Below are 27,856 nucleotides of genomic sequence, written 5' to 3' on the forward strand. Positions count from 1 at the left end.
TTCTATTCACATTTACTGGAAAATTTAATATCTCTCGCTAATTTTCAAGACAGGGCCTTATTAACTGGACTAGATATGCATTAGTAATATTTACATAAGAAAATAACTGGCTCTCACAAAAATGTATAACATGCATACTTTATATCATTTACAAATTACACTAATAATTAACCATTTCCATCACAAAATGACTGAAGCATATCACTTAGAGATTCTATATAAGTGGGGTTTTTTCCTGGATTTCATCAGTTTCTCTCGGTTTTGAAATTATACATTAGTATTTCCATTTTAAGTTGTAAAATGCATCACAGAGAACACCTACGAAATTATTTGGAAAAGATTTGTTAGATATAAAATATTTGTATTGTATACTGATATATACAATGCACATTTGCAATACATAATTACAGTTATATACAGAAACATAAATGGATTCTGTGTCATGACATGGAATATAAAACTATGAATTATTGCTCTGCGAATTTGTAGCTGTCACTGTTACTTCAGTAGCAGAGTCCAATGAATTAAGTGTCGGCCCTAAAGTGTGCACTTTCACATTGCTTTTGTAAGAAGCAAAAATCTGGAAATAGATTTCTACTGCCTAATGCTTTCACTTATTGTAAGCCTCTAAATAATGACAAAGGCTTTAGTATCTTGCTTCTTTAAATACATCTGGATTTAAATTCAAATGAAAAGTAATTGATTTCAATTGATGCAAAATGCATGTATGTACGTACATGTAAGTATGATAATTTGGTCTTTCTTTCAGTAGAATGTATCGCAGCCTTAGAATAAAAGTAAAGGAAACATTGGCATTACAAAAAGAGATCATAGCTGAATAAAGATCGACAAAACACATGCAATCATTTGACATGCCCATTATAAGCCTACACGAATTTTCACAGTGTTTCTCAATTATAATGAAGAATTTTAGGAATGCGTTAAATATTTCACTATTATGTACACATTTCCTTTACGATTTTCTTTATCCAGTTACTTAGACCCTGCATTTTACAAAAGGCTCTGACTGACAAACACATTCTTGAAATAACTCACTTTTACTATCCACATGATCCAAAAAACTAACAAACTTATTCCTGTTTATAATCCCACACAATAAATCAATTTATTTACAAAAATAATCACTAATTTTTACAGAAATGTGTGCATATATTTTTCACACATTCACTATGAATGTAACAAAGGTTTCCTATTTAATACATTTTATTGCCTACTACATGGCCAAAAGGCTACTTAAATTTGTGGGCGACTGAAGAAAAGGTTGGGAAAAGATTTGAAAAAGGGGAAGACATCTACCGAGTTTAGTAGAGGATACATCAGAATTGTTACTTGTTGATGGGAAACATTTCAGAGCATTCTTGAAGAAACTCTGGAAGGGTCATTTCAGTAAACATGCGAGGTATCATGAAGGAACTAACACTGATTTGAAATCAATCGCAGATACGACCATTGGATTCAAATATATATATAAATACATTGTACAATCATTTATTTCCTATATATTTAGTGAAGGAAAAGGGTAATTATCTCTTCATTGAAATTGGTCATAATTTGTCAAGGTTTGTTTTCTCACAAGGTTACATTGAATATAACATACTTAAAGACCCGACTGACAATATAAGGCTTCATTACACTGAATGGGCACTTCAATAAAGTCTAGTCAGAACATTCACAGTGGGATCACATCTAAAATAATGTGTTGGTTGCTCATGCTTGTAGAATCAAGCGAACTGACAAAAGTATTGACTTTATGTTGTACACTCCCATGTATGCAGAAGAAAATCTTTCACCATTTTGTGCCTACACGTACCATGTGTGTGTATACTGTTATGTTACATTGCATCTTCACAATGTATCTATGCTGTCTTTTTTACACCAAATCTCCGCTTCATGCATACATCGTGCACTTACAAAAGAAACACATTTTCAGAATATGTTAATTTTTGGTGGGTCATAAATTACTGATACACTTATATTAAGCCCCAAAGCAAAACGATATGTAAGCTTGGTTAACACAACCATACTGAATTCTGAGTTTCCAAAAGATTTTGGCAAAATATGTTTGTTCTTATGCTTCACTGTATGCAACATGGCCATATCATTGTAACTAAGATAATAATGTAGCAATTTCAGATCTTATTAAATCTCTAATGCATTATAACCATTTCAGTAAATGTCATCGGTTCAGTCTTGGATTCATAATTTGGGCACCAAGACGAAAAGGGCAGGTATAATTGATAATGTGACATACTCAGGCCATTTTGCGGGCAAACAAAAATTCTTGTGAAGAATGGTCGTGATCTTAGCATTGTTTGCTATGTGCCCGCACTAAGGTATATTTAGTCTTTAGAAACCGAGTGTTGCCAACAGCAAGTAACTCTTACAGAACTTTGAAGTTTCCTTTTGGTTTCTTTGACAAGGGTTTGGAAATGTTTTTACCTCTTAAATTCAAAATTTGTTTGATTTTTACCATGCAATCAAGCCATTCCTAATGGCATTCAATTAATGAGCCCCATGACGTCTAGACCAAAACTATAGAAATCCACACGAAGTTCTTGTAAGATTTCCAATCACTAATTATACTATGCAAATGATGTGGAATTGCACAATCCAGACATGGCTGATATCAACCTTACATTGTGCAAAAGAGTGGAAAATTGAATCTCTACTTTGACAACACGTGTTATGTGGACATGACTGAGGTTGGATGAACGAGTCGAGGTGAGGATGGGGGTGACTGACTTGATGGTTCCATTACGTTCTTAATCTGTGGCCACTTATCACCTAGAGCTTTGGCAAAGTGGTCATCTACAGACCCTGTAATCATAGTGACAACGCCCTCTGTAGAACTGGCTGATTTTGAGGCCCCATAGTTCTCCTTGTAATCTTTACCAAGACTACGCCGAAAATGCTCCTCAATCACAGGATCACAAACACCTGAATGACAAACAGAGGCAAGAGTTCAGTACACCACTTCTCTGTTTTAAAACAGACATTATTTTTAAAGATTTTTTAAGTTACGCGGTACACATCCAGAGTTACTAGTCTACATGTATGTTATTGTTTTACAGGCTCTGGTACAGTAAATCAACTTAATGTTTGTATGTTATTCTCCTTGAGCACCAGACACACATGTACCGGTATGTGTTCCGTTACCAACCTACCCCCTCAAAAGGTCACATAACTTGGGTCAAGTATTCCATGGAAATGTGAAAAACTGGTAAATCATTTTGTTGTGCCCACTTGACTAGACAGATGAATGGTTCACCAAAGGTTTGCTACTGCTGGAAAGTTATCAATGTGCTACGCCCTGGTATGCAACATGAACAGGATAGTTAATCTACATGTACCTCTCTCTGGCTACTCTGATAAACATTTCTGCATTGTTTGAAGTGGTATATCAAAGAACATACTGGCACATATCCATATCCATGTACATGAAGCTGATCTAAATTCCAATACACATGTACTCTACGTTACATACACATGTGCACAAATGTCGTAAGTTTGTAAAGAAAAATAACATGATTGATCAGTTAAATATCTAATATGGTACAAGATACAAATGTCTGTGAGCCTTGAAAAATATCTTCCCAAACTGTGCTGTAAGTGTACCAAAAAAATTGAAATTTCCAAAATGCAGACAACTTGACAGATGAGAAACTCAAAAGAATTTTGTTCTGCATCTTAAAAAAGAACATAAACAAGAAGTTATTTTAAGTTCAATTTCATATCACTTTTCTGGTCCAGTAATTGACATGGATTGGGGTGCGGCATGTAATTTCTTCTTAGCATTGGGGTGCGGCATGTAATTTCTTCTTAGCATTGGGGTGCGGCATGTAATTTCTTCTTAGCATTGGGGTGCGGCATGTAATTTCTTCTTAGCATTGGGGTGCGGCATGTAATTTCTTCTTAGCATTGGGGTGCGGCATGTAATTTCTTCTTACCACGTAATTTAGTCTGGTTCTCACTCACCTAGTGAAATTTCTCGGCGATGGCAATTCGTCGAATGTGTGGATGTAGATGATGTATATCCATTGGTCTTCCCATACATTGGATTATTTGTGTTACAGAGTCCTTCCCGGATGCTGCCCTCTCTTGGCTGTGATGGAGCACAGGTGATGACAGAGGGTCGGACCTGTTGTGTCTCCTTACCACTACCAGATGGGGTGGGAAGAAGGGTGGGAGACGGGGTGAGGTATGAAGAGCTTGGAGTAGGGAGTGCTGGATTCACATCAGGAACACCTGCATCATGGTCTTCTAATCTCATGGTTGTGATTTCTCTGCAAGTAGAATATTAACCAAGAGTTTTTGGTCATGTTATTGATTTTTGATTGACATGGAACAGATCTGTGATTGACATGGAACAAAACCAGCCAAACCAGGCATCTACTAGTATGACTTGCTTCCAATGAAACTAACGTCACAAAAATTCAGTCAAGAAATTAGACATTCTAATATCTCATCTTGTACCGGTATCCCCCAAAGAGGGTCTTTGATGAGAGTAATTTTACCAGTATGTAATTCATCCTCATTTTCTGTGGTGGTTTGCTTGAAACCTTCCTAAATCTTAAGAAATCATCCACTCTGCAAAAAAGAGGGTGTGCTCCATCTTCAAAGCATCCTAGGGATTTCATGGGAAAGAGTTGGGGCTTGTGACCAATTTCATGTACATCCACAAAATGGTTGAATTCCTATTCAAGATACAGGTATAGATACTGGTACATGAATGTGTGCGTACCGGTATCATACACACACTCTATACGAGAACACACACCAGCTGGACTTCAAAGACAACCGCCACCTCCTTTGGTAGACTTTGTTGACCGACTGAAATGTCAACTATTTCATGCTGATAGTTGCCATTAAATTGGTTCCTTCCCCCTGACATAGGTCCACAGCCATGATTGATTGGTCCATTATCTGACTTTTTAACCAATGACCTTGTTTATGCGCTCAAAAGACTGAGCATGACAAACTGTATCACAGATGACGGGTATAGATGTATATCGAATGTTTGAACCCTCAGGCAAATGGATATCCAAAATACAAACAGATTGTTCACATCAGCCACATTCATTGCAAGACGTCTGAAGATGAAAAACTATGAAAATAAATCTGCAGATTAAGCAAAATGCAAGTATGTATGTATTTTGAAATATCTGCTTGTGAATGAATTTCTTTGCTGACACTTGTCATGGGCAAAGTAAAAAGTGTCAGCAAAGAAGCTGACGCACAGCTACTCTATTGGCACTCTGAAAAATGTGCAATGGATGGTGTAAGAATTCAATATATCAGAAATATTTTTTGCCTTTTCTCTTTTGCTTCAAACACTTGAAAGTTCTTTTACATTTAAAATAGTGCCCTGCCTCTGCTCAGCACAAGTCATGATACCTTACTATAAACTTTGAAAGCAGAATGCCACCACATGTCAAAGCTGGCAAAGGTATGCAAAGACGTCATATCACACTTTACAGTCTTTATACCCAACCCTCCCCAAAGATTACCCACAACAAAGTAAAATTTTAGCTAGCTATGAATCACACTGTCAGAAAGGCACACTCTATAGACCCCCCCCACTAGAGAGTTGGGAATTATTATTCTATGGTCCATGGTCATGTCCACCAATGATTCAAATTTCCATTCCACGGGACTGAAATATGACTGTGGAATGAGGGTCCTCACCATTAGTGCATTGCTGGCATAGCTTACTGCCTGGGACTTGTTGATACGTGACCAGCATGCAGGTTAGAGTATACTAGTATGTCACTGGGTAACTACAGCTTTACTATCACAACACCAATTTGTTACAAATATTTACAATGGGAATCCTTTTACTTCCACTCTTAACCCTAACCCCTAGGGTATATGTAAAATCAGTATTGAAATTGGAGGATTTGGGACTGTTAAGATTATGTAGCACTTCATAAATTTATTCCTAATCTGCACGGATTCTTGCTTAAGATAGACTGAATAAAATACTTTTTTTTGACATATGCATTTTTAGTTTTTCTACACACTGGATAAAACCCATGCAAATTCTCTCAGCAAATGCAACGAACAGAACTTGAACAGAGAACTTTCTGCTCTGAAAACCCTACAAATAAATTACTACTGCTGGCTGAATTCCTTCAAATGTCTGCTTTTATGCACATATTCAATTGCAACCAGCCAAGTAACACTAGGAAACTTAACTGGTCAAATAGTAAGACATCTGCTGTTACAGTAAAATAGGAGGTTGTCAATCAAGTCTCACCTAAGGTGGCTAGTGAGGGCATGAAACTGAGATACATCTTTCAATGAAACGGTTCTTTCGAAAATGTTTTCCAAAAGTATTTGATTGCACAAATACAATGTATAGTACATGTACATGTAGACATTCTGTGATTTTTGTCCAATGCTCAATTAGGCCCCACAGGCTACAGTGTGTCCCCCCTAAAAGAAATGTACACATACAGTACAGTTAGTACAGTACAGAGAATGCCAGAGTTAATCTCACAATTTGCTGCAATTTTCATTTTTTCATTTCTTTCGAAATAAAAATAAGTTGAAAAAAGTTGTTGGCCTAAATGAAGGGATCTCCACTGATTCCATTTTAGCTATGTTAAAAAAGTAAGCAAGACAAATACTGTAATACAGAAATCAACTGGTCTTCTCGTATGCAACCAGTGTACATGTGCATATATGCTACATGTACATGTACTGTACATATATGCTACATGTACATGTACAGCTGTACTGTACATGTACATGTACATGTGTATACATATACATGTACATGTGTATACATGTACTGTACACTTAAGTTGCTAGTAGGCCAATGTGCAGGCATCAGGGGAATACAGCAATGAAGAAAGCTGTGCATGGGACTGGAAGCTGTATCATGTACAGGTATCTTATCATCAACCACAAGGAATTCTTATACATGTACATGTACCTTTGCTTATCTCCTTATTGATATTACATTAAACATGCCACTCCACTTCTTCAAACAAAGATATCACACAAATATTTTAAGCTTGTGGGCCAAATATTTAGTCTTCAATTAAACAAGATAGTGGAAACTTGGAAGGCCATCATACACGGGTAGATTCCTGACAAACACTACAGATGGAACAACTATCAAATGGAGATACAAATGGTTTATCAAGAACAGTTATCTTGTATGACTCTACGATACGAGCGAGAACACACCATCATCTTTGGTGTGATTCCAGGAGTACCATGTGATGTTCCTCCTACCGGTATTAAACCAACTTTCCTTTACCTTTTAAACACTTGCAGTTTAGTTCTCAATGTAAAACTATACATCATCAATGTAATCCACCCTACACAATGTAGATGAGCACTACTTAACAGTACCATCCCAAAATAAATACTAACGTTTGTGTTCCTGTACACCTTGTAGATACTGCTGCTGCTGTATCATCCATCATAGTTGCTGCAGCTGACCTGTTGCCAACATTGTGAAGGTCATCAAACCTCAGAACTTGTGAGAGTTCTCTTCTCTCTGTGCTGCGTCTTTGTCTGTTGATGCGGGATGGTAGCTCCTTGGAGACTTCTGACCTAAGATCTTCTGAATGTAGTGCTGCATTACCTGAGAGTAGAAACAGACATGTAAGAGCAGATAAGACAAACCACAGAGCAAAGATGGACAAACTGGTGAAGATTGCACAAAATGAGTCTCGTGGGTGTTTTCCACTTGGAACTTTCGGATTAAGAGCATAGTTTCAAGAGCAATCACAGTGTGATAAAAAGCAACTCCTTGTGCACTTGACCAAATTGTAACTTAACCCTAACCCTCCTCAGTCCTCCAACAGGTGAAGGATTAAGGAGTGTTAGGGTTAAGCCACCTTGGTTACTTTTTATTCAGTGGAAATTGTGTTTCACAATTCTCAAATCTACACCTCTGCCTTTTCTAGAAAGCTATGGACTGATAGAGGTATAGTAACAATGGGCATATTCATCAAGACCAACGATCATCAGGTCCATCTTCTCACTATAGACCCTTTGCACACATACTGTACATGTACATGTACATGTACAGTACATTGAAATTGAAAGTTGCAGTAACCTAAGAAGGGGAAATTCGTGACACTTTTTCTCTACCCAGGGAATTTATTTTCATTTCATAAAATGTGAAAACTTTTCCCAAAATGGCACAAGATTGTCACAGATCTTTACCCAAGTGTGAAAAGATTTTCACAGTTTTTCCAAAAGTGGGCAACATTTTCACAGATTTTTCCACAAGAGGGAAAGATTTTTCCAAGCTGAGAAAAGAATTTCCATAGATTTTTACACAGGTATGGAAGGATTTTCACACATTTTCTTGGATGTTGGAAATCATGTGAGAATGTAAAAGGGACTTTTTCCCCATAAAATTTCCCACTCTACTTCCCAGTGTTAACTTTCAACTGCATTGTACTGTAGGTCTACATCTGTACAGGTACATTCCTGGTACCTGTATAGCAAAAACTATTGAAGGTAGTGACCTTCAATAACCCACAAATCTTCATCTTAATGACTAAACACTCACAATTATTTGAGATATCAGTACATGTACACTGATCTTTTAGCCCCTGTAAAGGTTTTCAAAGTCAATTGTTTTATCTGTGTCCACATGGAGCATTCCACTCTGAACTGTGCAGACGTGCCATATACAAATCCTGCCTGCACAAATGTATTTTATTAGGGGCCATCCAAAGTTTTCAACATTTTCACAGTAGTACACAGAGCACTACTTTTCAGCACCCCCAAAATAGTACTTACATGTACATGTATCAATATTTTTCCAGATCTTGAAATACTGATGATGTCCCCTAGGCATAACATTGCTGGAAAGTACCACAACCCATAACCATATACATATACATGTAGGTGCACTTTTGAAAACCTTTATGTACTAAAAATTATAAGGTCAAATATGTAAAAAAAAATATTTGAACATATTATTTAATGTTTTTCTCATTCATGTTTAATCATCAATTGCAGAGTGAAAATTCTGAAATCTAAAGATGTTTAATAAGCAAATGTGTCAGTTTCACCATGGAGGTTTTTCCTTCCACTATGGTTTCACTTAAAGGAACCAGGAATTTGAAATATTTAAACATGCAACCTGAACTACATGTATGTCTTCCTGGATTTACATCAAAGCAAAAGCGCCCTCATTTGTCCAGGAATGCTTGGTCAATTTTCAATGTTTGAAAAAGTGCACTGTTCAGTTCACGTTAACTCAAAAAAGATGTCAAACAGTCTTCACACATGGGAGAAGAGTACAGAGATACACAAAAAGTGATTCTAAGAAAAATTCATTTCCTGGATCCTTTAAAGAAAAGTAATGTAGAAATGGGTTTCTTAAAAATTCAACTGACTAGTTTTATTGAAATGGTTGAAGACTAATGTACAGGTACTAAAAATTACTACAGGTAGAAAAATTACACTCCAATCATATCTGGCAATAAATAAATCAAATCAAATCTAAATAAAATTATGTTGTTAAACGGGAACGACGTGTCACAATGTCAAAGGTTATATAGTCGGCCGTTTTCCAATACTCTTCTTCGTCTACGTTTGAGGCTTCATATCCAAAATCAAGCCACAATTGTGGGCCTGAAGTGTTGAAATAAAGTCAAAGTAATGTAAGGTTTGACTCTTGAATCTTATTTACTGTTTTGTGGCACTATCAAACTTATTAATGTGCTTACAATTCCAAATCATATGGGATTTCAAGCTATTCATGGTGACAGACAACTAAGGTGGAAAGCTTGCGGTAGCACCATGCAAGGATACGATCTCTATGTGAGTCTGTATGGTTCTGAAAAGAACCGTGAGGAAATCATGTAGGAAAAATAGTTGAAGCCTCATACGGTTCCAGAGTCAAGTATTTGAAAACGGCCTGTACTGCTGGCTTGTCACGCTGTGTGTACTGAGCTGAGAGACATGATCGTGCTGATTGGCTGGGCTCGTGTAGGTACACTACATGTACGTGCATTGTATGTAGAACTCCATGGTTGAATCACCAGGCTGCAGTGGGCGGTGGTGCGGGTGGCCATGGGCACGATGCATGCAAACCTTCCGGATTTTACTCTCCATCAGAGCCAGCTTTCAGCACGCAATTAGTGATTATGTAAATGCTACATTGTATCTTTTTCTTGAATTTTCATATTTTAGATTTGAATCAGAATACTTCTGAAAAATCAACATTTTAGAGGATCCAAAATGTGGTATACAGCCCACAAACCCCTTTGTATGCTTTGTAAATTGTACGACTGTGAAATTGTTGAAATCTTTGGATGGCCCTTTATCTTGAACCACAGAAATCCTATAGGCTCTACACCTAAAACATGACTCATCCTATAATTCTTTTGTTTTGATAGTTTCAGACAGGCTGTTTTTAGTTGAATGGTCACAGGGGATCACTCCACTATGAGGCAATTGGAAAATAATACCTTGATGAACTATGTTTGAACTTCAAGTCTCCTCTCTAATGTAGCTCAGACACTGATTAAACTTCAACCTACATATTTCAAATGACATTAAGATGAGCTGGATTCAAGCCAAAGAAACTGCATCAGAAACACAGAACTGCATTTTAAAGGCAACATGTCACGTTCGTAGATTACTTTGGGTGATTACATGCAATAAACATTTCTATACAGTCAAATATCCTCAAGAAACCTCTTGGTCTGACATGCTTCTGAAGTTATTCTTCAATGGAAACTGCAATATTTGCATACATTTTTATCAATGTTTCAAAACTAGAAACATCCTAAACATTAAAAACTACATGACATTTAGAATTCTTAATGGGTGATGAACAAAAGTGTGGATGTTAAAATCCCTCCCACTTTGATTGCAGAATTACCAGTACATGTACATGCATCGGCTTTTAAAATCCATGCACAAGCACATAACTATACACGTATACATGTACACATACATGTATATAAACCAATATCATGTCATCTGATGGTGGAAGGCATTTTTTATCTGATTAGCAATTCAAACAACCACATGGCTTGACAATGTACTTGAGCATACTCAACAAGAACAGGAAGAAAACAGAAATCCACCCAAACAAATCACACTTTGTTGCAAAAATTACAGACTTTTAAAAACATTTTATCATATTGATTTAGTATTGGTTAGCAACATGTTTACGACGAATTACATCCTTGTTGATGATTTGGACATGTGCCATGCTTGTATATACATATAGTTAACCTGTTTGGTTTCCAAGTTGTAATATCTAATCCAGTCCATAGCCCATACAGTGTTTGTGACAGGGGACAATCGGAGAAGGAGAACTAGTCTCAGGCAATTTCCCACGCTGTGGCAAGCATAGTCCTGCTATGCTTGCTATGCAGAGTATGATGGCTTAACATGCTCAAGGATTGATTTGATTGGGGAGACCACTCCTTCGACTGAAGACCAAGTGTTTGGCAGCTGGTCAGACCACTTGAGGCATGGTATGCATTGCATGCACACCTCTCTCCCTCTCCAGGGCTGGAAAATTCTCAGCAGGATTTTTTTGGGACACTATGGGGATTTAGGCAAGATAGTCTGAAACTTCTGAACACCCTCCCACAACTCTGTGCTTTAAGAAGTCGTCATCACAGACTCTCTCTGCTTGTACATGAGACGGAACTTCACAAGGCATTCAGTGATTCAAAGCAGCTTGTTAGCTACTGGTAACTGAGAATAAAGCTACATTATATGTACACTGAGAGACACTGGAAAAATGACATTAGTCATTCAGTGGAAATGCATTACATGTATGTACATGTATGCTTATTATTCGACAGTTCACCAGACAATGAGAAAACACATCACTTAAAGTTTGTTCAGTCCATCTGCTGCAAACTGAAGGATATCCAAATCATACAGCAAATGTTTACAGGCAAAACTGTTCATGGTTTACATGTACACGAAGAGACTCACACAGACCTACATGTACATGTACCATAGCATGCCTTAAGGGCATTACTACACCCCTGGTGACCTGCAAAATCTTAAAAACAAGACTGTGAATCTTTCCATCTCACACTACACTGTTACCTGGTTTTTACCGGTATGATTTCGACAAAAAGAGACTTTGCAGTGTACTTTTTCTGACAATCATACAATCATTGGAAAATACAGTTTGATGTAAACAGTTTACATCAAAAATTCTATTTTCACATACATGTACATGTAGCACGCAGTACATTGCAACATTTGCACTTGTACATGCCAATGGGCAATGAACATGTTCTGTACATGTACATTTACAGTACATGTGGGTGTGGTTCGTATGCAGCTGTTGCAGGAGTCTACAGGTCCATGTACATGTACGGTAGCTACCGGTATGAACAGGTACTTGTAACAATAAATGCTGCTACATGTAACATGCCTTTTAATTGTAATGTTCATACTTAGACGCACATACATGTATGTACACCCAAACACACTAAGAAAATTGATAGGCTAAAGGAGAATTTGGATTGGTTTGAAATGAATTTTTTTTTCTAAGAGGCAGTTTACCTCAGGCAAAAATATCACCATCACACTATTTGGTATGGTTCAAAGTGAGCTACATGTAGCAGCACTGGACAACTTGGCTCCTCCTTTTACAGCTCTGTGGCAAAGCCTGTATTCTTGAACAGAACAGGCAATTTTTAGTCATTCAACCTCACATTTTTCCAATCACAACAACTTTTTCACCCATCATGCAAAGACAGGTACCACATTTGTCAATTTATGTACATGTACATAGCGATAAGTGTTCATGTTGTGCATTGATGTTTTTGGACAGTTTTTGACCAACGTGCATGTTACAGTACCGGTATGGTCATGCATGCATACTGCCATGATGCAATGACTGAAGTCACTTTACTGCGCGATGAAGTTACATGTATGTTTATTTGATGAGTCCACAGCGTTCATAGTTGAAGGATGAGACACAAACTCATATGGTAAATTTGCTGACCACTACTCCAAGCTGTGAAAAACTGCATTTTTGGGGGGGGGTTCTTTGATCTACAGATCAACCTGCATGATCCACACTATTAACTATAAATTATACCAAATAGCTTGTTTAACTACTCATCCAAGCTGTTGGACTTTCCAGACATCAAAAAGGGAACAATTTTAGGGAGAAAACAAATTTGGAAATGAATAATCCAACATGTACATGTATTACTGTTCTTCATCTGAAACACACCTTCCCTGTACCAAATATGTTAAAAATGTCTTCTACATATTGCATGCTGGGGCCACAAAACCAATTTTCAATGAGTCAAATTATCATGCTATGAATTACTTCCTCCTCTGACAGGTGGCCCTTGAAATAAATCCCAGGCATTTTGGTTGGACCATTGAACAAAGAACAACCTGCTGAGATGGGATGCTGTGCAATATTTCCTGAGTCCTCAGAGCTCAAGTGTGTGCTGCTTCGTGAAAAAAAGAAGAGATAACGAGCTGGGAAATGGTGAATAAAATAAGTCATTGCTTGGCTCTTTCCCAGCGAACACAAAGAAGGTAAAGCCTAGCTTCCATACATACATGTATGTAGAGAGCATTGCCGATCAGTCCCAACAATACATAATCATATGGAACACTTTATCATGACGAGCCACAAAGACGCAGGCAGTCGGTAAAGTTGGATCAGGTTCAACTTTGCTGACTCTGCACTGCAGTCACCAGAAAAGGCCCATATGTACTGTACATGCACACTGGCATGATGCATGACGGGCAAACAACGATGTCCTTCTCACTCATTTTGCCAATTTTCAATGAAATAGGTGACCATAAACAAAATAGACCTACCGGTACATCTTCTCTTTTGAGAAGAATGCACCCACGGATTTATGTATGGTACAATGTACATACAAAATAAAGTGTACCAGTCGTCTACACTGCAGCATCTCAGTTCCAGAAAATTCACAGCAACAGTTCATTCTCTGCTTCTCTCGATCATGTCTGAGTTAAAATATGGATACTGGACTACACTCCAATAAACATAGGATTTCAGTGTCCTGGACCTGTAGGCTCACACACCAAAGACGGGTGTAATTTAATCTGCTAATTGAAAAGTCATCATTCTTACCCCCAGAACTGTGGGATCCATCATCCACTAAGGGGAGTGGGGTGGACATCGGACCCCACAGTTCTGAGGGTACATTATTTGTGATCATCCCATACCCAATTAGGCAAAAAAGGCTTCTAAGTACCGGTAGTTCCCAGAATCATGTGATCTGACATGTCCAAAATGTTATACAATTGGTAATTATACATTGAAATGTACATGTACATAATACAATGCAGCAAACTACTGACTATAGTGACCTACACATATGGTACATGTAAATCTTAAATATGGACATGAACATGGGTCTGAAGATTTTGCTTAAGAATAGGGTTGAAACATCAGGCCCTGCTGCCCTGTAATTCTTTAGATAGGAGCATTTTCTGTGTTAAAACTTACATTGAGAAATTTTCCCCCATCTGAACATGGTCTGAATAACTTGAACCTATGTCGATCAAAACACATATACATACATGTATCCAAATGATGATATCACATTTCTTTGTTATCCTACCTTCATAAAATGCCAGCCTCATTGGATCAAAACACGGCAACAGCTGAGTGTAGGTCAGTGTTTCCATCCTCAGACTTTGCAAAAACATCCAAGAACCAATGTTGACAAGATGATTCCAAAGAGTTATTAGCTTCCAAGGCTAGCCTGAGAATTCTAAACCTGTTATTAACTTGCAAGGAGACAAACTGCTGAATTATCAAGGACAGGCTCCAAAAATCATGTGGCAGCAAATGACAAGCCACCCTTCAATTCAACCTCAAGTATGCTCCAAGTACAGTGCACACTTGCCTCACTAACCCATCCAATCTGTGGTCATACAGGTTGTTGATGCAATAAAAGCCTCCATTTCCTCCTGGAGCATGCTTCTCCCAACCATGTCCAAACCAACCTAACTACCTTGACCAATCCAGTCTCGGCAAACATACCACCAACCATTTGTGCCAGCCAATGATGAGGTCCCTATCAACCCTACTCTGGGGCTTGTTTGGATAACTATGCAAATTGGTATCTGTGGAATGTCAGCTATGTAGCCTAGGGTGTGTGAGGCATATCAATTAGCCTGGGTTTTCAGTCAACCCTGGGGGAATTTTGTTCATTGCAAGCTGCTGAAGAAATAATGGGAAAAATAATGAAAAGATTTTTCTAAAAGTGAAACTTGGCTTTGAGGTTGTGATTTCCATTTTTTGTGTTGTTAGCTAGCTCATTTATAGAGAACCTTACTACATGTACCAGTACATATCAGCGCAGACCAAGTCCATGTACATAGTACAATAGTATGCATTTCACTATAGTGACAACACATGTTTTGGTCTTACCACAGAGCTTCATTTTAGCTCTGTAGTACCGTACATGTACATGTACTAGTAGGGGAATTTTCACTGTTGTTCTATGATTGCACCTGCCACCTGGTTTGTGGTAAAGCTTTTTGTGATGCATTGTACAGTATACACGTACATGTATACACCCATGTCTACAAGTACCGGTACATGTATGTGTTCATTAATGTTTCTTATAAAGGGTCAATCACAAAAATTGTCTGACAGTTACACACACAGCATGTGTGGTGTGTACTCGTACTGTGCAAATAGATTAACATTTGAAGTACATGTACCATCCACTCCCAGCGGGAACAAAAGAAGGCATGTTTTTAAAAAAACATTAACAGTCCTTTGGTACAACGGTAACTCAGCGCATAGGCGCACAAATTTGGCACGGAGCACGCTGAGTATGTGCAATGAATTTGACACAGGTCTTTCTATCACTGGTGAGGGTGCACTTCAACTCAGGGCGGATAAAAGAGTCATATTTCTTTTTATGCTACCCTGATTCTCAGGGATTATACTGGAATGTACATCTAAATAAATCCCCATCATCTGATTGGTGGATTGTTGATCATGTGGCATGAGTTACTCATCTTAACTGCAGTACACACAAGTGGAACATTCCAATCTGCAGGTACATGTACCGGTACATTACATTACCAGTACAAATGGATCAATTAATGCTCCATCCATCCATGGTACAAAATTACATTTCAGACCGTATACTGATAGGTAAAGGGATTAGTCATTAACATCACAACGTAAGCATAATTCCATGTAAGCTCCATGATTTTGTAAGGTACTAGATATAGCTTTTACAGCTCACATATGCCCCTAAAGCCTTCTCTCAATGCCCCCAACCAAACATCGACGAGTCCATTCAGATACAGCTGGCTATCCCTGACTACTGGTTCATTAAGGGAAAATCTGAGGCCTTCCAAATATTCCATCCTATTTGCACAACATGTGAACATGTACATGTACTGGGACATAAGATGCCATATCATCTATCTTATACATGTAGGCTTGTCAGAACTTGGCAGAATGCCACTGTGATGTGAATTGTGACTGAATACATACATGTACGTGTACATTGTACAATGCCGACATGCAGACAAACTACATTTTTTGTAAGTTTGTCTCTGGCAATGTTTTCTTTATTCAAAATTTTGTCAATTTTTAGTCAATTGATAATATGTTTAAAATGGATATTTGCAGATCCTTCTGGCACTATGTACATATTCACGTGTACATGAAAGGTACATGTTATGTTCATATTAGTGAAGCATATTCCCATTCTGATCACCATTGGGCGGTAGGCACTAGGCAATGACTCAATGTGTGAACCAAACAAACAATATTTTGTTGCTTTACCGGTAGCAAGCTTGGTTTAACACCTTGGAATTAAGTACAATAAGAGACAAAAAGAAGGGCCTGACCCTCCCCCAACAACACTCTGGTGTGTTCCTCTCCATGATGCAACATTTGACACAATGTAACACACCAGAAAGGTAAAGAAAAGAAATATATGTTGTTGAAAAGAACAACTTTCTTGCAGTTAATTACATGTACACATACCGGTACACACAAACATGCACCGTGTTACTAGTCTTATCAAACCTTTCAGTGGCATGGAAATCAAAAAGTAATCCGCTGTGCCTTCACCTTGGAGACAAATTACATGTATGCTCAGAACCAAATCCAGAATTTTCAGGTGCATATTTTGGAACAATAAAATACAAACTGTAGATAAGCCTACATATATGTACATGTACTTGGTGAAGCACAAAGTGTATGGTACTTGTATATGTGGTATAACAAAGAGAAGACTGTGCTATATTCTGGTTAGCTCATAAATCAAGGAGATATCCGCATGCTACATGTAGTTTGTCATGTTTGACTTTCATTTTACAATGTATGTCATTCTCAGCCACAGAATGCAAATTGCCTCATTCAAATAGGTGTTCATCATCAGATAAAATGAAAGGGCTACTTGTACAGAGTACAAGTGCAATTCTACAGTACCGGTGCAACAGAGCAAATTATTCTAACAATACACACAACCACACTTATTTCAACTTAATTTAATTAATTTATTAAATACACACAAAAATATGCTCATTTACATAATTATAACATACATGTACATGTTCTTGAACAAAAGAACTTGTGACAGCAAATTCATAAATTTGGAACAAGAATTGTCCTGAAGTGGCCGAGATTCTACACTGTACAGTATCGGGTACCTTGATAATGATATAATCTCTGTGGTTTGTAAATAACAGTACTTTGTACTGTACTTCAACAAAATTAAAACATCATGGGATCTACAATGTACCGGTACATGCACTGACATACATGTACATACATGTAGCAACAGTGGCTAAGTGACAGCTTCGTAAGTTGTTTTCAAGTTCAACAGGCTAAGCACTGCTCAAATGAAAAAGGTACAATGTACGTACAACATATATTTTAATGAAAGAAACTCCAAAGAATGACAGAAATTTGAATGTCTTTTTTCTTTCATATATTTTGTCAAAGATGTGTACTACAAAACCTTCAATGCATCATACCAAATAAGACCTTGTCAGAATGAATATAATTCTGTGCACCGCTGGCATGTGAGGAATACCCTTCAACTTGTTCCATAAAGGAATGACATCACAATCTCTCAGTTTTAACTGAGGTGGCAGAAGGGAAACTCATATCACAACTGTCCAAAGGATAGAAATTTGCTATAAATATGGACTCTTAAGGCAAACTTTGAGTACATGTACATACGCAAATGCTACTTAATTTACAAACACATGCACAGAAAGTATACAATTGGAGCTGATTACTGTTGTACATAGCATGTAGTTTTTATCACATTTAAAGGAGAACGTGCTTGTATCAGTACACACATACATGTAGTCATTTACAGTGTGTGGATTGTTTACTTGTAAATTTCATATCCATGTACATGTACATGAAGGTTGCGGTAGGTAATGAGTGCTACAAATATGAGGTGTTGTTCACCGCTACAAGGCAGACCAACATTTCAGCCATTATTACAGCACATGTACATGTACTGTGTATCAATGATACACAAAACGAGTAACTTTGCCGAACTTGTTACGCTGTTGTATCCCTCTGGAGTGGTTCTAAGAGTTAAGAGACCCCAACTCTATCTACAGGTACCCCGGTACTTACATACATACCCATATACAATACTACCGGTACATGTATGAGCTGTCTCGAGTTGGCCTTCATATACTGGTGCTCCCATCCAGAGTTTAGCAGTCTACAGGCACCATGGGCGGAGTCCTTTGTCCAGACATTTCATTACATTCCACGGCTACTACAAAATCATCAATGTTTCCCTTGAAATTGCAATATCACTGTCTGAGTCTGAGGAAAAAATCAAACCAGACCTAGGGTTTTTTCTTGTTTGGTGTAATTACATGTAATGAATGCAGTCAGGTACATGTACATGTCACAAGGATTTCATTTCTTTTGGGGATGGGAATGGACACCATACAGAGGGAGGAATAAAATGCATGAATTCATTCTGTAACATATTAAAGTTCATAGTTAGCCCCCCCCCTAAAAAAAAGGAATATGCAAGACTTTTACATAAAGAGAAGATAATGGCTTTGAATAACCAAAACCCTGGCAATGACTTCTGGAATCTCCAAATAACATCCATTTGTCTCTTCATTCATCAAAACTGCAAGTTCTTAACCCCAACCATTCCAAAGATTCCACACGATTCTTGTACAGCTCACATAACTCCCATTCTCAACAAACTACATTGGTTACCCATCAAATACAGAATTCAGTTCAAGATCCTCCTTCTCACATTCAAGACACTCCATGGCTCTAGTCCCCTTTATCTTGCAAACATGCTGCAACTCCGCTCTGTCAGGCCGGGTCTGAGGTCAACAAGTAATACCCTAGTTGTTCCCTGGACTCGGCTGGCCAAGACAGGGCTTTTTCTACAATTGCACCACGCTTATGGAACTCACTCCCGGATCATCTGAGACAAGAACATGACATCAAGCAATTTCAGCATCATCTCAAAACATTCTTCTTCTCACAAGCTTTTTCACTGTGAATGCACAATTGAGTTTTTCATTTTTCCACCTAGACAGGCGCCTCTGAATGCTTTGCAGATATAGTGCGCCTTATAAATGCTTTATTATTATTATTATTATTGTACATAGGTTGTATTGATTTACAGAACCTGATTGCATAGGGTTTTAGTTTCAGAACCAATTCCCAAAGACACCGATTCATTTGTTTGATGGGGGAAGTTCAACTGTACATAGTGGTTTTAAAAACATGTGTATTCATAGTAGTAGGTCCTAAAAATTCAATGCCAAGAGGCGCCAGCATGTACGGTATACATGTTCACGTATGCAGTGGTACCGTACATAAATAGTGTACATGTACCGATACATGTACTGAATGTAAGCCCGTGGTCACTGACCAATCCATATCACTGGTATACATGTAAATGGTACTGACACAAATATAACAGACCAACACTCTCTGTCAAATCAGAGTCCAGCTGCATAGGGAATGAAAGCTGTACAATGTTCTTTCATCAACAGAGGGCGGTATGCCAAACTAGCAGAAGATGCCTCTCTTATACATGAGCCATACAGGTACATGTAGAAGGTACATGTACATGTACACAGGACCTGTGGTTCACATCCAGGGACGCCAATAGTGCATAACTGCATGTACATCCTATGGCTAACAACTTGACCCCTATTGACCCCACTCATACCTCACATACCAACAGCTGAACAGGGGCACCCATTACCTATTGTCAGGAATAGCAATATATTTTCTTTTTAACAAACAGAAATACTGGAGTTTGACCACTAATGAATGGCTGAAATGTTACATGTACATTCACATTCATTCTGTCATTAACATGCTAAATTCATTATTCTGCCACAGATCAAATGCTGATATCAAATGTAGATGTAGTCTAATTTTTTTAAGCATATTCACTCAATGCTGGTGTTAATGATTAATTTCATGTTACGGGAAGGATCTGCATTTTTTTCAAACTCTAAACTTCAACTGCAGTTATTTTGTCATTCAAAACCTGGAAATAAATTCTGTGTGGAAACAGCCTGTCTTGAAAATGGCATTAAAAGATTAATTCAATTACCCTTATTATTGATACAATTGGGTACGTCACACAGCACAGTAATTGGCAATATTCCTCACAGATTAGGTTGGTCAAACCAACAATAGATGCAGTATAGGTCAGAGACTTGGTGAAGGGGTATCAGTTTGAAATTTAAAAAACCAATAAATTGATCTTCACTGTGCCAAGTTGCAGAGTAGCCTTTTTTCTATTTATGCTTTAAAATGGGATTTAAAAAAGAGGAAACTCTCTCAAATTTTTACCAAATGTGTTTAATTTCTATTTCCATTTCCAAATAACAGATTAATATGACAAAGAGAGAAGTGAAATGGAAATTATGGAATTCAAAGGCACACCTGACGTGTTGTACTGTGCAAGTAGTTTGTTGATTGACGACTTGGGGTATGAACTTGCATTTGAAACTGTAGAAAACCTACCGGTAAAAACCAGCCTAACACAGATGCACACAAATGTACACTGATTTATGTACAATGAGTTCAAACAGTATTACACTGACAAGAAGTGGACATGTAGTACTGGTACATGTAAAGGATCATAAGCTTTAATAATTTTAATCTTGTACACCTGCTCTATGGGTATCTGTTTCCCACCCCCCCCATAACGCAATGCATAACCCAACCAAAACTACATAGTAAATTTACCCAGTCTATTCAAAGTGTACATCTTCCTTCAAGTGCAGGTATATGTACCAACACACATTACACAGACACAGCTTTTAGGAGAGAGGGTGGGGAAGGCGTGGGGTGGAGAATGGAGGGGGAAGAGGGTCAGGTGTACTGGGTCAACAACTCCCTGATATCTAGACAAGGGCGTCAACTTGGGTGGTAATGGGTTGTAATATGGCTTCCTTCCCACGGCGACAGGGGCGCCAGCAAGTGTCTACACACCCAGCCAGACAGAGGGGCCTTGAAGTCGTGATGTCTTGTCCACGTTGCAATTAAAAACCAATACTTTTAAGTAGCAGCGGCCAGGGTTGGTGGGAGTACTTGACTCAACCATTCAGAAACTCTTTGCATATGTATTTTTCTTTTCTTCAGGAGGGGGGTGTCTTGGCTGATGCTTTTCATTCCAATAAATCATAATTTTTGTCATGAAAAAAAATATACTACCTACATGTAAATTAACGCAGACCTTATGTGAGTGATATTGAGAAATTACATGTACATTGTAAATGTGAGAAATTTCAAGCAGCATGTTAACCAAAGTCTGCTTGAAGGCTTTAAATTTTGGCAATGATCCAAAACAGTACACATACTGGTAGCAATGTGTTATTTGTGTGCTTAAAGGTCACTGACAATCCAATGTTTTATTGTGCAGTACCTACATGTACATGTATCTGTCCAGACACCAGACTTAATGAAGGATTGGCAGAGTGTAACACTGCAGTGAATCAGCTTCCTGGATTGCCCAATTGGTGTGATCTCAGATACTGTAAGTTCTGCTCTAAACCCTTAATTCCTTAAGCTATTACTTCCAACACAGGAGCACGCTCAGCAAGACTTTTTTCATTTAAATGATGAAGTGATGCCCACGTGCCAATGTGCCCTCATGGATCAAAGGATTTGATTATCTTTGGCTTTTTTCAAGGCATTTTCCCTCCTTTTTATTGTTATTAATCCAATATAATAATCAGTGCTGAAGGTCTCGAGGTGGGCCTCAACCTTGAGGCCGGTTTTTCAAAACTTTGGTCTTGGCCTCCCTACGCAATGACTCGGTTTTGGTGTTGCCTTGGCACCCTCTGGACTCGAAGAACCAGTCGAGGCCAGTTCGAGGCCGCCCGTTTTGAGTCAGTTTTCTTAGCTTTTACTCCCCCCCCCCAAATATTATAATGGCAAAGAACTTGCAACATGCATGTGCTGAGGGCACGGATCATGATTGTGTACAACCACATGGTACGGAACATAGACTCCCTAATGATGCAATGCAGCTAAATAGTTTTTTATCCCCAGAAAACATACTTATTTTCATTGATTATTGTGCAAAAAGCAAAAAGGATAGCTTTTCTGTAGCGAAGAAATTTGGTCAGATTTCTGATTCACACTTTGACATTTTTAACAGTTTATCACAGAAGCAAAAAATTGACAAAACTTTACAGGGAGATAGGTCATTCACTATGTGTGATTCGAAATACTTTCGTCATACTTCAACACAACAGTCACATAAACCTTTGCATTTACACGTAATGTCTGTTTAATCAAAATGACTTTTAGAGTTTCCATTTGGTTAAAATTGGCCAAAAACCTGAACACATATTTTTTCTTTATAGTTTCAGATCGCACATTATTTACACGCAAATAAGTTGCGAACTCAACAACATGTACATGGACAAACTAGAAATGTATGTGACGTAATGGGTTCATTAACTGTGCAGTGCAAGGATAGTATCGTTGATACTCACTCCACAACTGGAAAAGTCAAGTCAAAATTTACGCGAGTTCTACTTTGTAATTCATTGGAATTCTTATTTATGAAACATTTTCTCTGAATTAAGAAATTCTTCATAAGAAACTCAGCTTCTTAAAGTGGTTCTGGCAGCAAAATGGATTTCTCGCACAGTTACTATTTATTTGTGAAGAAGTTTTAATAGCGATTCAGAACTGGTTAAACTGATCCAGAACAAGGAAAAGTGTCCTTGTCACTTTCGTCGATCCTGTGAGTCCAAATTTAAAGCTAAGATTTTGAAAACAATTCGGTAGTATTTCTAAGACACACAAAGTGGACTACAGACCACATTTTACCGAAATGTGAGGATTTTTTGTAGCTGCAATCTGACTGAATAATTAGCGTGATCTGGAACTAGTAAAACGACTGATTATCATTTTCGGAAGCACTCCTGATTTTTTCTTTCATTTCTCATTGAAAAATGGTTACATTCACTCACAAATTTATTTGGTTCCACTGCAGGACTTTTTGGGCAACTGTGCAACTACATTGTATCTGTGAACTTCCAACTGTCTTATTTGATTTTGTTTGGGGATTAATAGCCCGCATTTAAGCCTTACTTCTTGCGATCTTGCTTTTACAACTGAAAATATTAAGAAAATTATTTTGTGGGGAATTTTATGTATTGAGAGCAATTAAACTTTTTATAATTTTCACATTTGTGATGGCGGGGGGACTCCATACTCTTACTTTGTTGAAAGAAGTATAAAAATTGAACTTTGCAAAACCTGCCAAACAAGAGGTAATTATGCCCATTTGGATTTGTTTATTAGGTTGTTTAGTGTTAAACTGAAAGTAACTAATCAATAAAACATAGCACTTAGTTATTTTTCTTAGACAAAATAATTGGGGGTATTGTCATGTCGTGTACAACAGTTTTTTTGTGGATCTACATGTAGATGAATCTTGTGTGCCAGCCAACAGTGCCAAAGTAGTTTTGTTATACATGTATTGGTGTGATAACTGGTCTTGGAGACTGTGGTCTCAGCCTCGAATAGCAGAGATTCAGTCTTGGCCTTGGCCTCGGAGACCCTGGACTTGGACTCGGCCTTAGCCTGAAGGTTGTGGACTGGACTCCAACGGCTGATAATAATCCAATAAAAGTAGAGGTGTAAAGTCTGCCAAATCCGGCAAGAGAAAAATTTATTCACTGCTAAGAGCAACGTCCAATACTATGTGCACATGTATTTCTTGTTATAAATGCACTTGCCAGAATAAACCCTGTCATCTAATTGGTCAGTCAGATTGTGTGTCATTTAATTACACATTGTTTGAATGCAAGGCATAATCGTATACATGTACATGTATCAAAGCCAAAGCACAAAAATGAAAAGTTCTAATCCATGGTATGCATTAGGTAGAATACAGTACATAACATGTAATGGATGACAGCACAAAATTTCTGAACTTGTGATGGGTAGGTAGCGCAAACATTTATTCAGGCATAGATTTCCATTGAATAAAACAACACTGTTAAGTACATGTACATGTACATACTGGGGTATATCATTTAAGCAATCATGCAATGACAAGAATTGTTATGACCACTGCAAGCAATTATAAACATTCTTCATTTGTATTTGGATATTACTGGTAGTTTGGTTGCTGCAACCATGCAACGATGCATGGGACTTCAGAGCTTCATTTACTATCTCACTGCAAAGAAAATGTTCAACCCATTGATTAACTTTCCATCAACATGGGGCTGAATTATCAAATGACTCCCATTGAACCAAATCTCTTTTACCTGATAGTGAATCTTTTCTTCTCATGAGGCTTGTCCTTTTAATATTTGCTGACTGGAACTTGTGCGATAAAGCTGTTGAGTCTAATTTTCCTTCAACTGCCCAAAACTGAGCCAGTCTGCAGATAATACAAAGGCAGCTGCTGGACTGATTAGGTGCAGTTATGGTCGCAAAGTGATTTCACAACAGTCAACCTGTATTCATCATGGTTTTCACCATCTTTAGGATCTACATGTAGCAATATCTCAAGTTTGTTCCCTATTCTGTCACATGTACATGTTTTACCCTTTTCTCATGACATTTCATGCACACACAGTAAGGATCCTGAAAATTCACTTGAATACCATTACCATCCAGGTCTCTGAAGTTCCCACACTTGGCATCTCTTCAAATATCTGTGTAAATGAAGATTTTGGAGCCATGCCGCCTTAATGAAAAAACCAAATTGACAGCTTGCCCATAACAACCAACGAATTGTGACTGGGGTGATGACACAGCCAATTCACGAAGGAATTGCACTCACTGACAAAATATCACTTTTTGAGGTAACAAGGTTCTTAGAAAAACATCTGTAACTGGAGTATCTGAACAGTAAAGGAATTGTAAGATTTTCCAATGTGCTAAGTCAGTAGTTCTTTTTAGGACACAAGTTTCAAACTGAGTTTCTCGTTTCGGATATTTGGCAGGTGGTAATATGATATTAATGATGTTCAGCGGCTAGATTGGCTGCTTTCCAATCAAAGTTGGAGAGTGAATTCATAACCCCTCAAAAAGTGAAACATCAAAACCTGTGTCCTTGCTCTATGATCAAAATAACAATGACTCATAGTCATACACAATTTAGTAAATGACAGCCTGAGCATGAAACCTTCCAAAGAGGGTGTTTGCATGAAAGATCTTACACTTGCTTTCACTTCATAATGTACAAACCAGGTCTGTGTTAATCGTTCTATCAAGGTGTAAATATTTCACATGAAATGCATGTATACTAGTGCTATAGATGTACTCACATCATGTACCACGTTAATCACTGTAGCACTCTTCAGTCAGTTGAAAACAACATCTAGCCGAGTATAACAAACCAGCACAATCAACTCTTTGTTACGTACAGTGTACATGTACATCCACCACTACATGACAATGGGTACGCAGCACGAATAGCATATTTCAACATACTGTAATTTACTCAAACCATATAAAGAAAGACTGTATTTCCTTCCTCTATGTTCATACTGTACACTGTATGTGATGAATGGATTTTGCTACCATTACTAGCTAGTATACAATGCATGAACACAGTACCTTCAGTATACATGTACTTGATCTTTACTCTAATACATGTAAATGTTATGCAGTGTACTTCAGTGGGGTGAACAAAATGTACATGTACATGTATGTAAATTACACATGTACAGTACTGTATGCTGTGACCTACAATTAAGCAAATGGATATTCGGATTACATGTAGTTGACTTCATTTCATCTCCTACCGGTACATGTATGCAGCAACAACATTACTACATTATGTCTGTATTCCATTATAACATCTGTCCATGCATATGTACATTTATCACCCTGTAAAATTGTGGCTTTTTAATTGCATAACCATTGTCCAAATATCAACATAAATTTATATTGACAGAGGAAACATCTTGGAAATGAACTTACTCCTGAGACAGCACTGATGTTGTTTCCTTCTTGAATAATCAAAGCGATAACGACCTTTGAACATACATACATGTACATGTACTGGTTTCAAGATTCTGCTAACATAAAACTACATGGAATGTCAACAAAGAAAGACACCTATGGCACAGAAAACAACAAAGTCTTAAAAAGTGTTATCTCTTGGTCTGTCTTCAGTCTACTCAAGGAATTTGCCTGGATTAGGGAACTGGTGAGCCACTTTACATCGTATTATGCAATTTAACCATGCAGCTACAAAAATACCAGTAGCTCCAATGTTCAACGAAGTAAAATTTCCACAGCATACAGATAATTATTAATGTAAAAAACCTACTGCGGGACAGAATGCTGATTCCCACTTCAGTGGTTGTGTACAAGGTCTATGAGGAGTCAGTCACAAAAATTTTGTTTCCTTACAAAATAAAAAAAATTTCTCAGTCTCAGATTTGTGTCTTTTTTGCATTTCTGCAATGACTGGCCTTTATTGAGATGATATATGATGAAAAAGTGGAGGCAGGATGTAACGTTCTTTCTCCTGTGGTATCAAGGCAAATACTTCCAACAAAAAACTAATAGGCCTACGTACACCGTAGCTAGGCGTATGTAGTCTAGAAAAACTCCAGGTGTACACGTAGGCCCCATGATAGAATAGTTGCATTCCATTCTGAGTGGTAGCCTGATACAATTATGCCAGGCATGAACAGTGATGAGGAATGTTATTTTATTGACGTCGTAGGACCATGGTAGGACTATGTTAAATAAATTATCTCAACTCAAGGCCTATAGCCTACAGGACTGAATGCTATCACCGAGACACAATAGCAACGGTATGTCATTTGTCTGCGTATCGTAAGCGCTTTTTTAATTCACAATGGCAATCCGGCCGAGCGTGCATGTACAGTACCTTGAAGCACATGTCTCGTTGTTATGTCGTTGTGTATAAGACACCAAGTGAAGAAAAAATGGACATAAAAATTCTACTCACTACCTGCAGGCCGGTCTGTTTCTACCATGGTTGCTGCACGAGAAAGCACATCCAATGGGGTTTCCATGCTGCGGGAATTTTGTGGGCGGTTTGTGAATCGATTAGAATCTCCAGCAGTAGCAGTAGTACGTGAACAAGCGTTGGTTACCGAAAATCCACAGCAACGCAAGGTGTCAGTTCACTCAAACATTTCACCACCAAAACCGATCATGAAACTGACCCCTGCAACCCAGCAAAATGCAGCCAATTGATAAAGAAATCAATTCCACAGATGTATCCTTCCAAGCTTGCCGCCGATAGGCGTTTTTACTACCGTTCGTCCTGGAAAAATTTGGCAGTTTCTGCGCTCCAGTAGCGGATTCGATCGCCTCATGCGCCGATCAAACAAGTTGCAATGAATGGAAAATATG

The 27,856-nt window shown here is 37.9% G+C and overlaps 1 protein-coding gene across 4 annotated transcripts; it reads right to left on the minus strand.

The window, feature by feature from the left end:
- On the minus strand, window positions 1–27,856 carry LOC110983514 (transcription cofactor vestigial-like protein 4). Of its 4 annotated transcripts, none has more exons than XM_022242838.2 (4): window positions 27,450–27,856; window positions 7,405–7,618; window positions 3,997–4,304; window positions 1–2,958 (listed from the first exon to the last, which is right to left on the minus strand). In XM_022242838.2, the coding sequence occupies exons 1-4, from the start codon at window positions 27,511–27,513 to the stop codon at window positions 2,705–2,707; spliced, it is 840 nt and encodes a 279-aa protein (XP_022098530.1). In that variant the 5' UTR covers window positions 27,514–27,856; the 3' UTR covers window positions 1–2,704. The 4 variants fall into 4 exon arrangements, with proteins under 4 accessions (XP_022098530.1, XP_022098522.1, XP_086991646.1 ...); XM_022242830.2 differs by having other exon boundaries at window positions 27,447–27,855; XM_087135520.1 differs by lacking the exon at window positions 27,450–27,856 and adding an exon at window positions 18,622–18,817.

Source organism: Acanthaster planci, linkage group LG04 (genome assembly GCF_054643075.1).
Source record: "Acanthaster planci isolate LZ-2023a linkage group LG04, COTS_SCS, whole genome shotgun sequence".
NCBI classification, from domain to species: domain Eukaryota; kingdom Metazoa; phylum Echinodermata; class Asteroidea; order Valvatida; family Acanthasteridae; genus Acanthaster; species Acanthaster planci.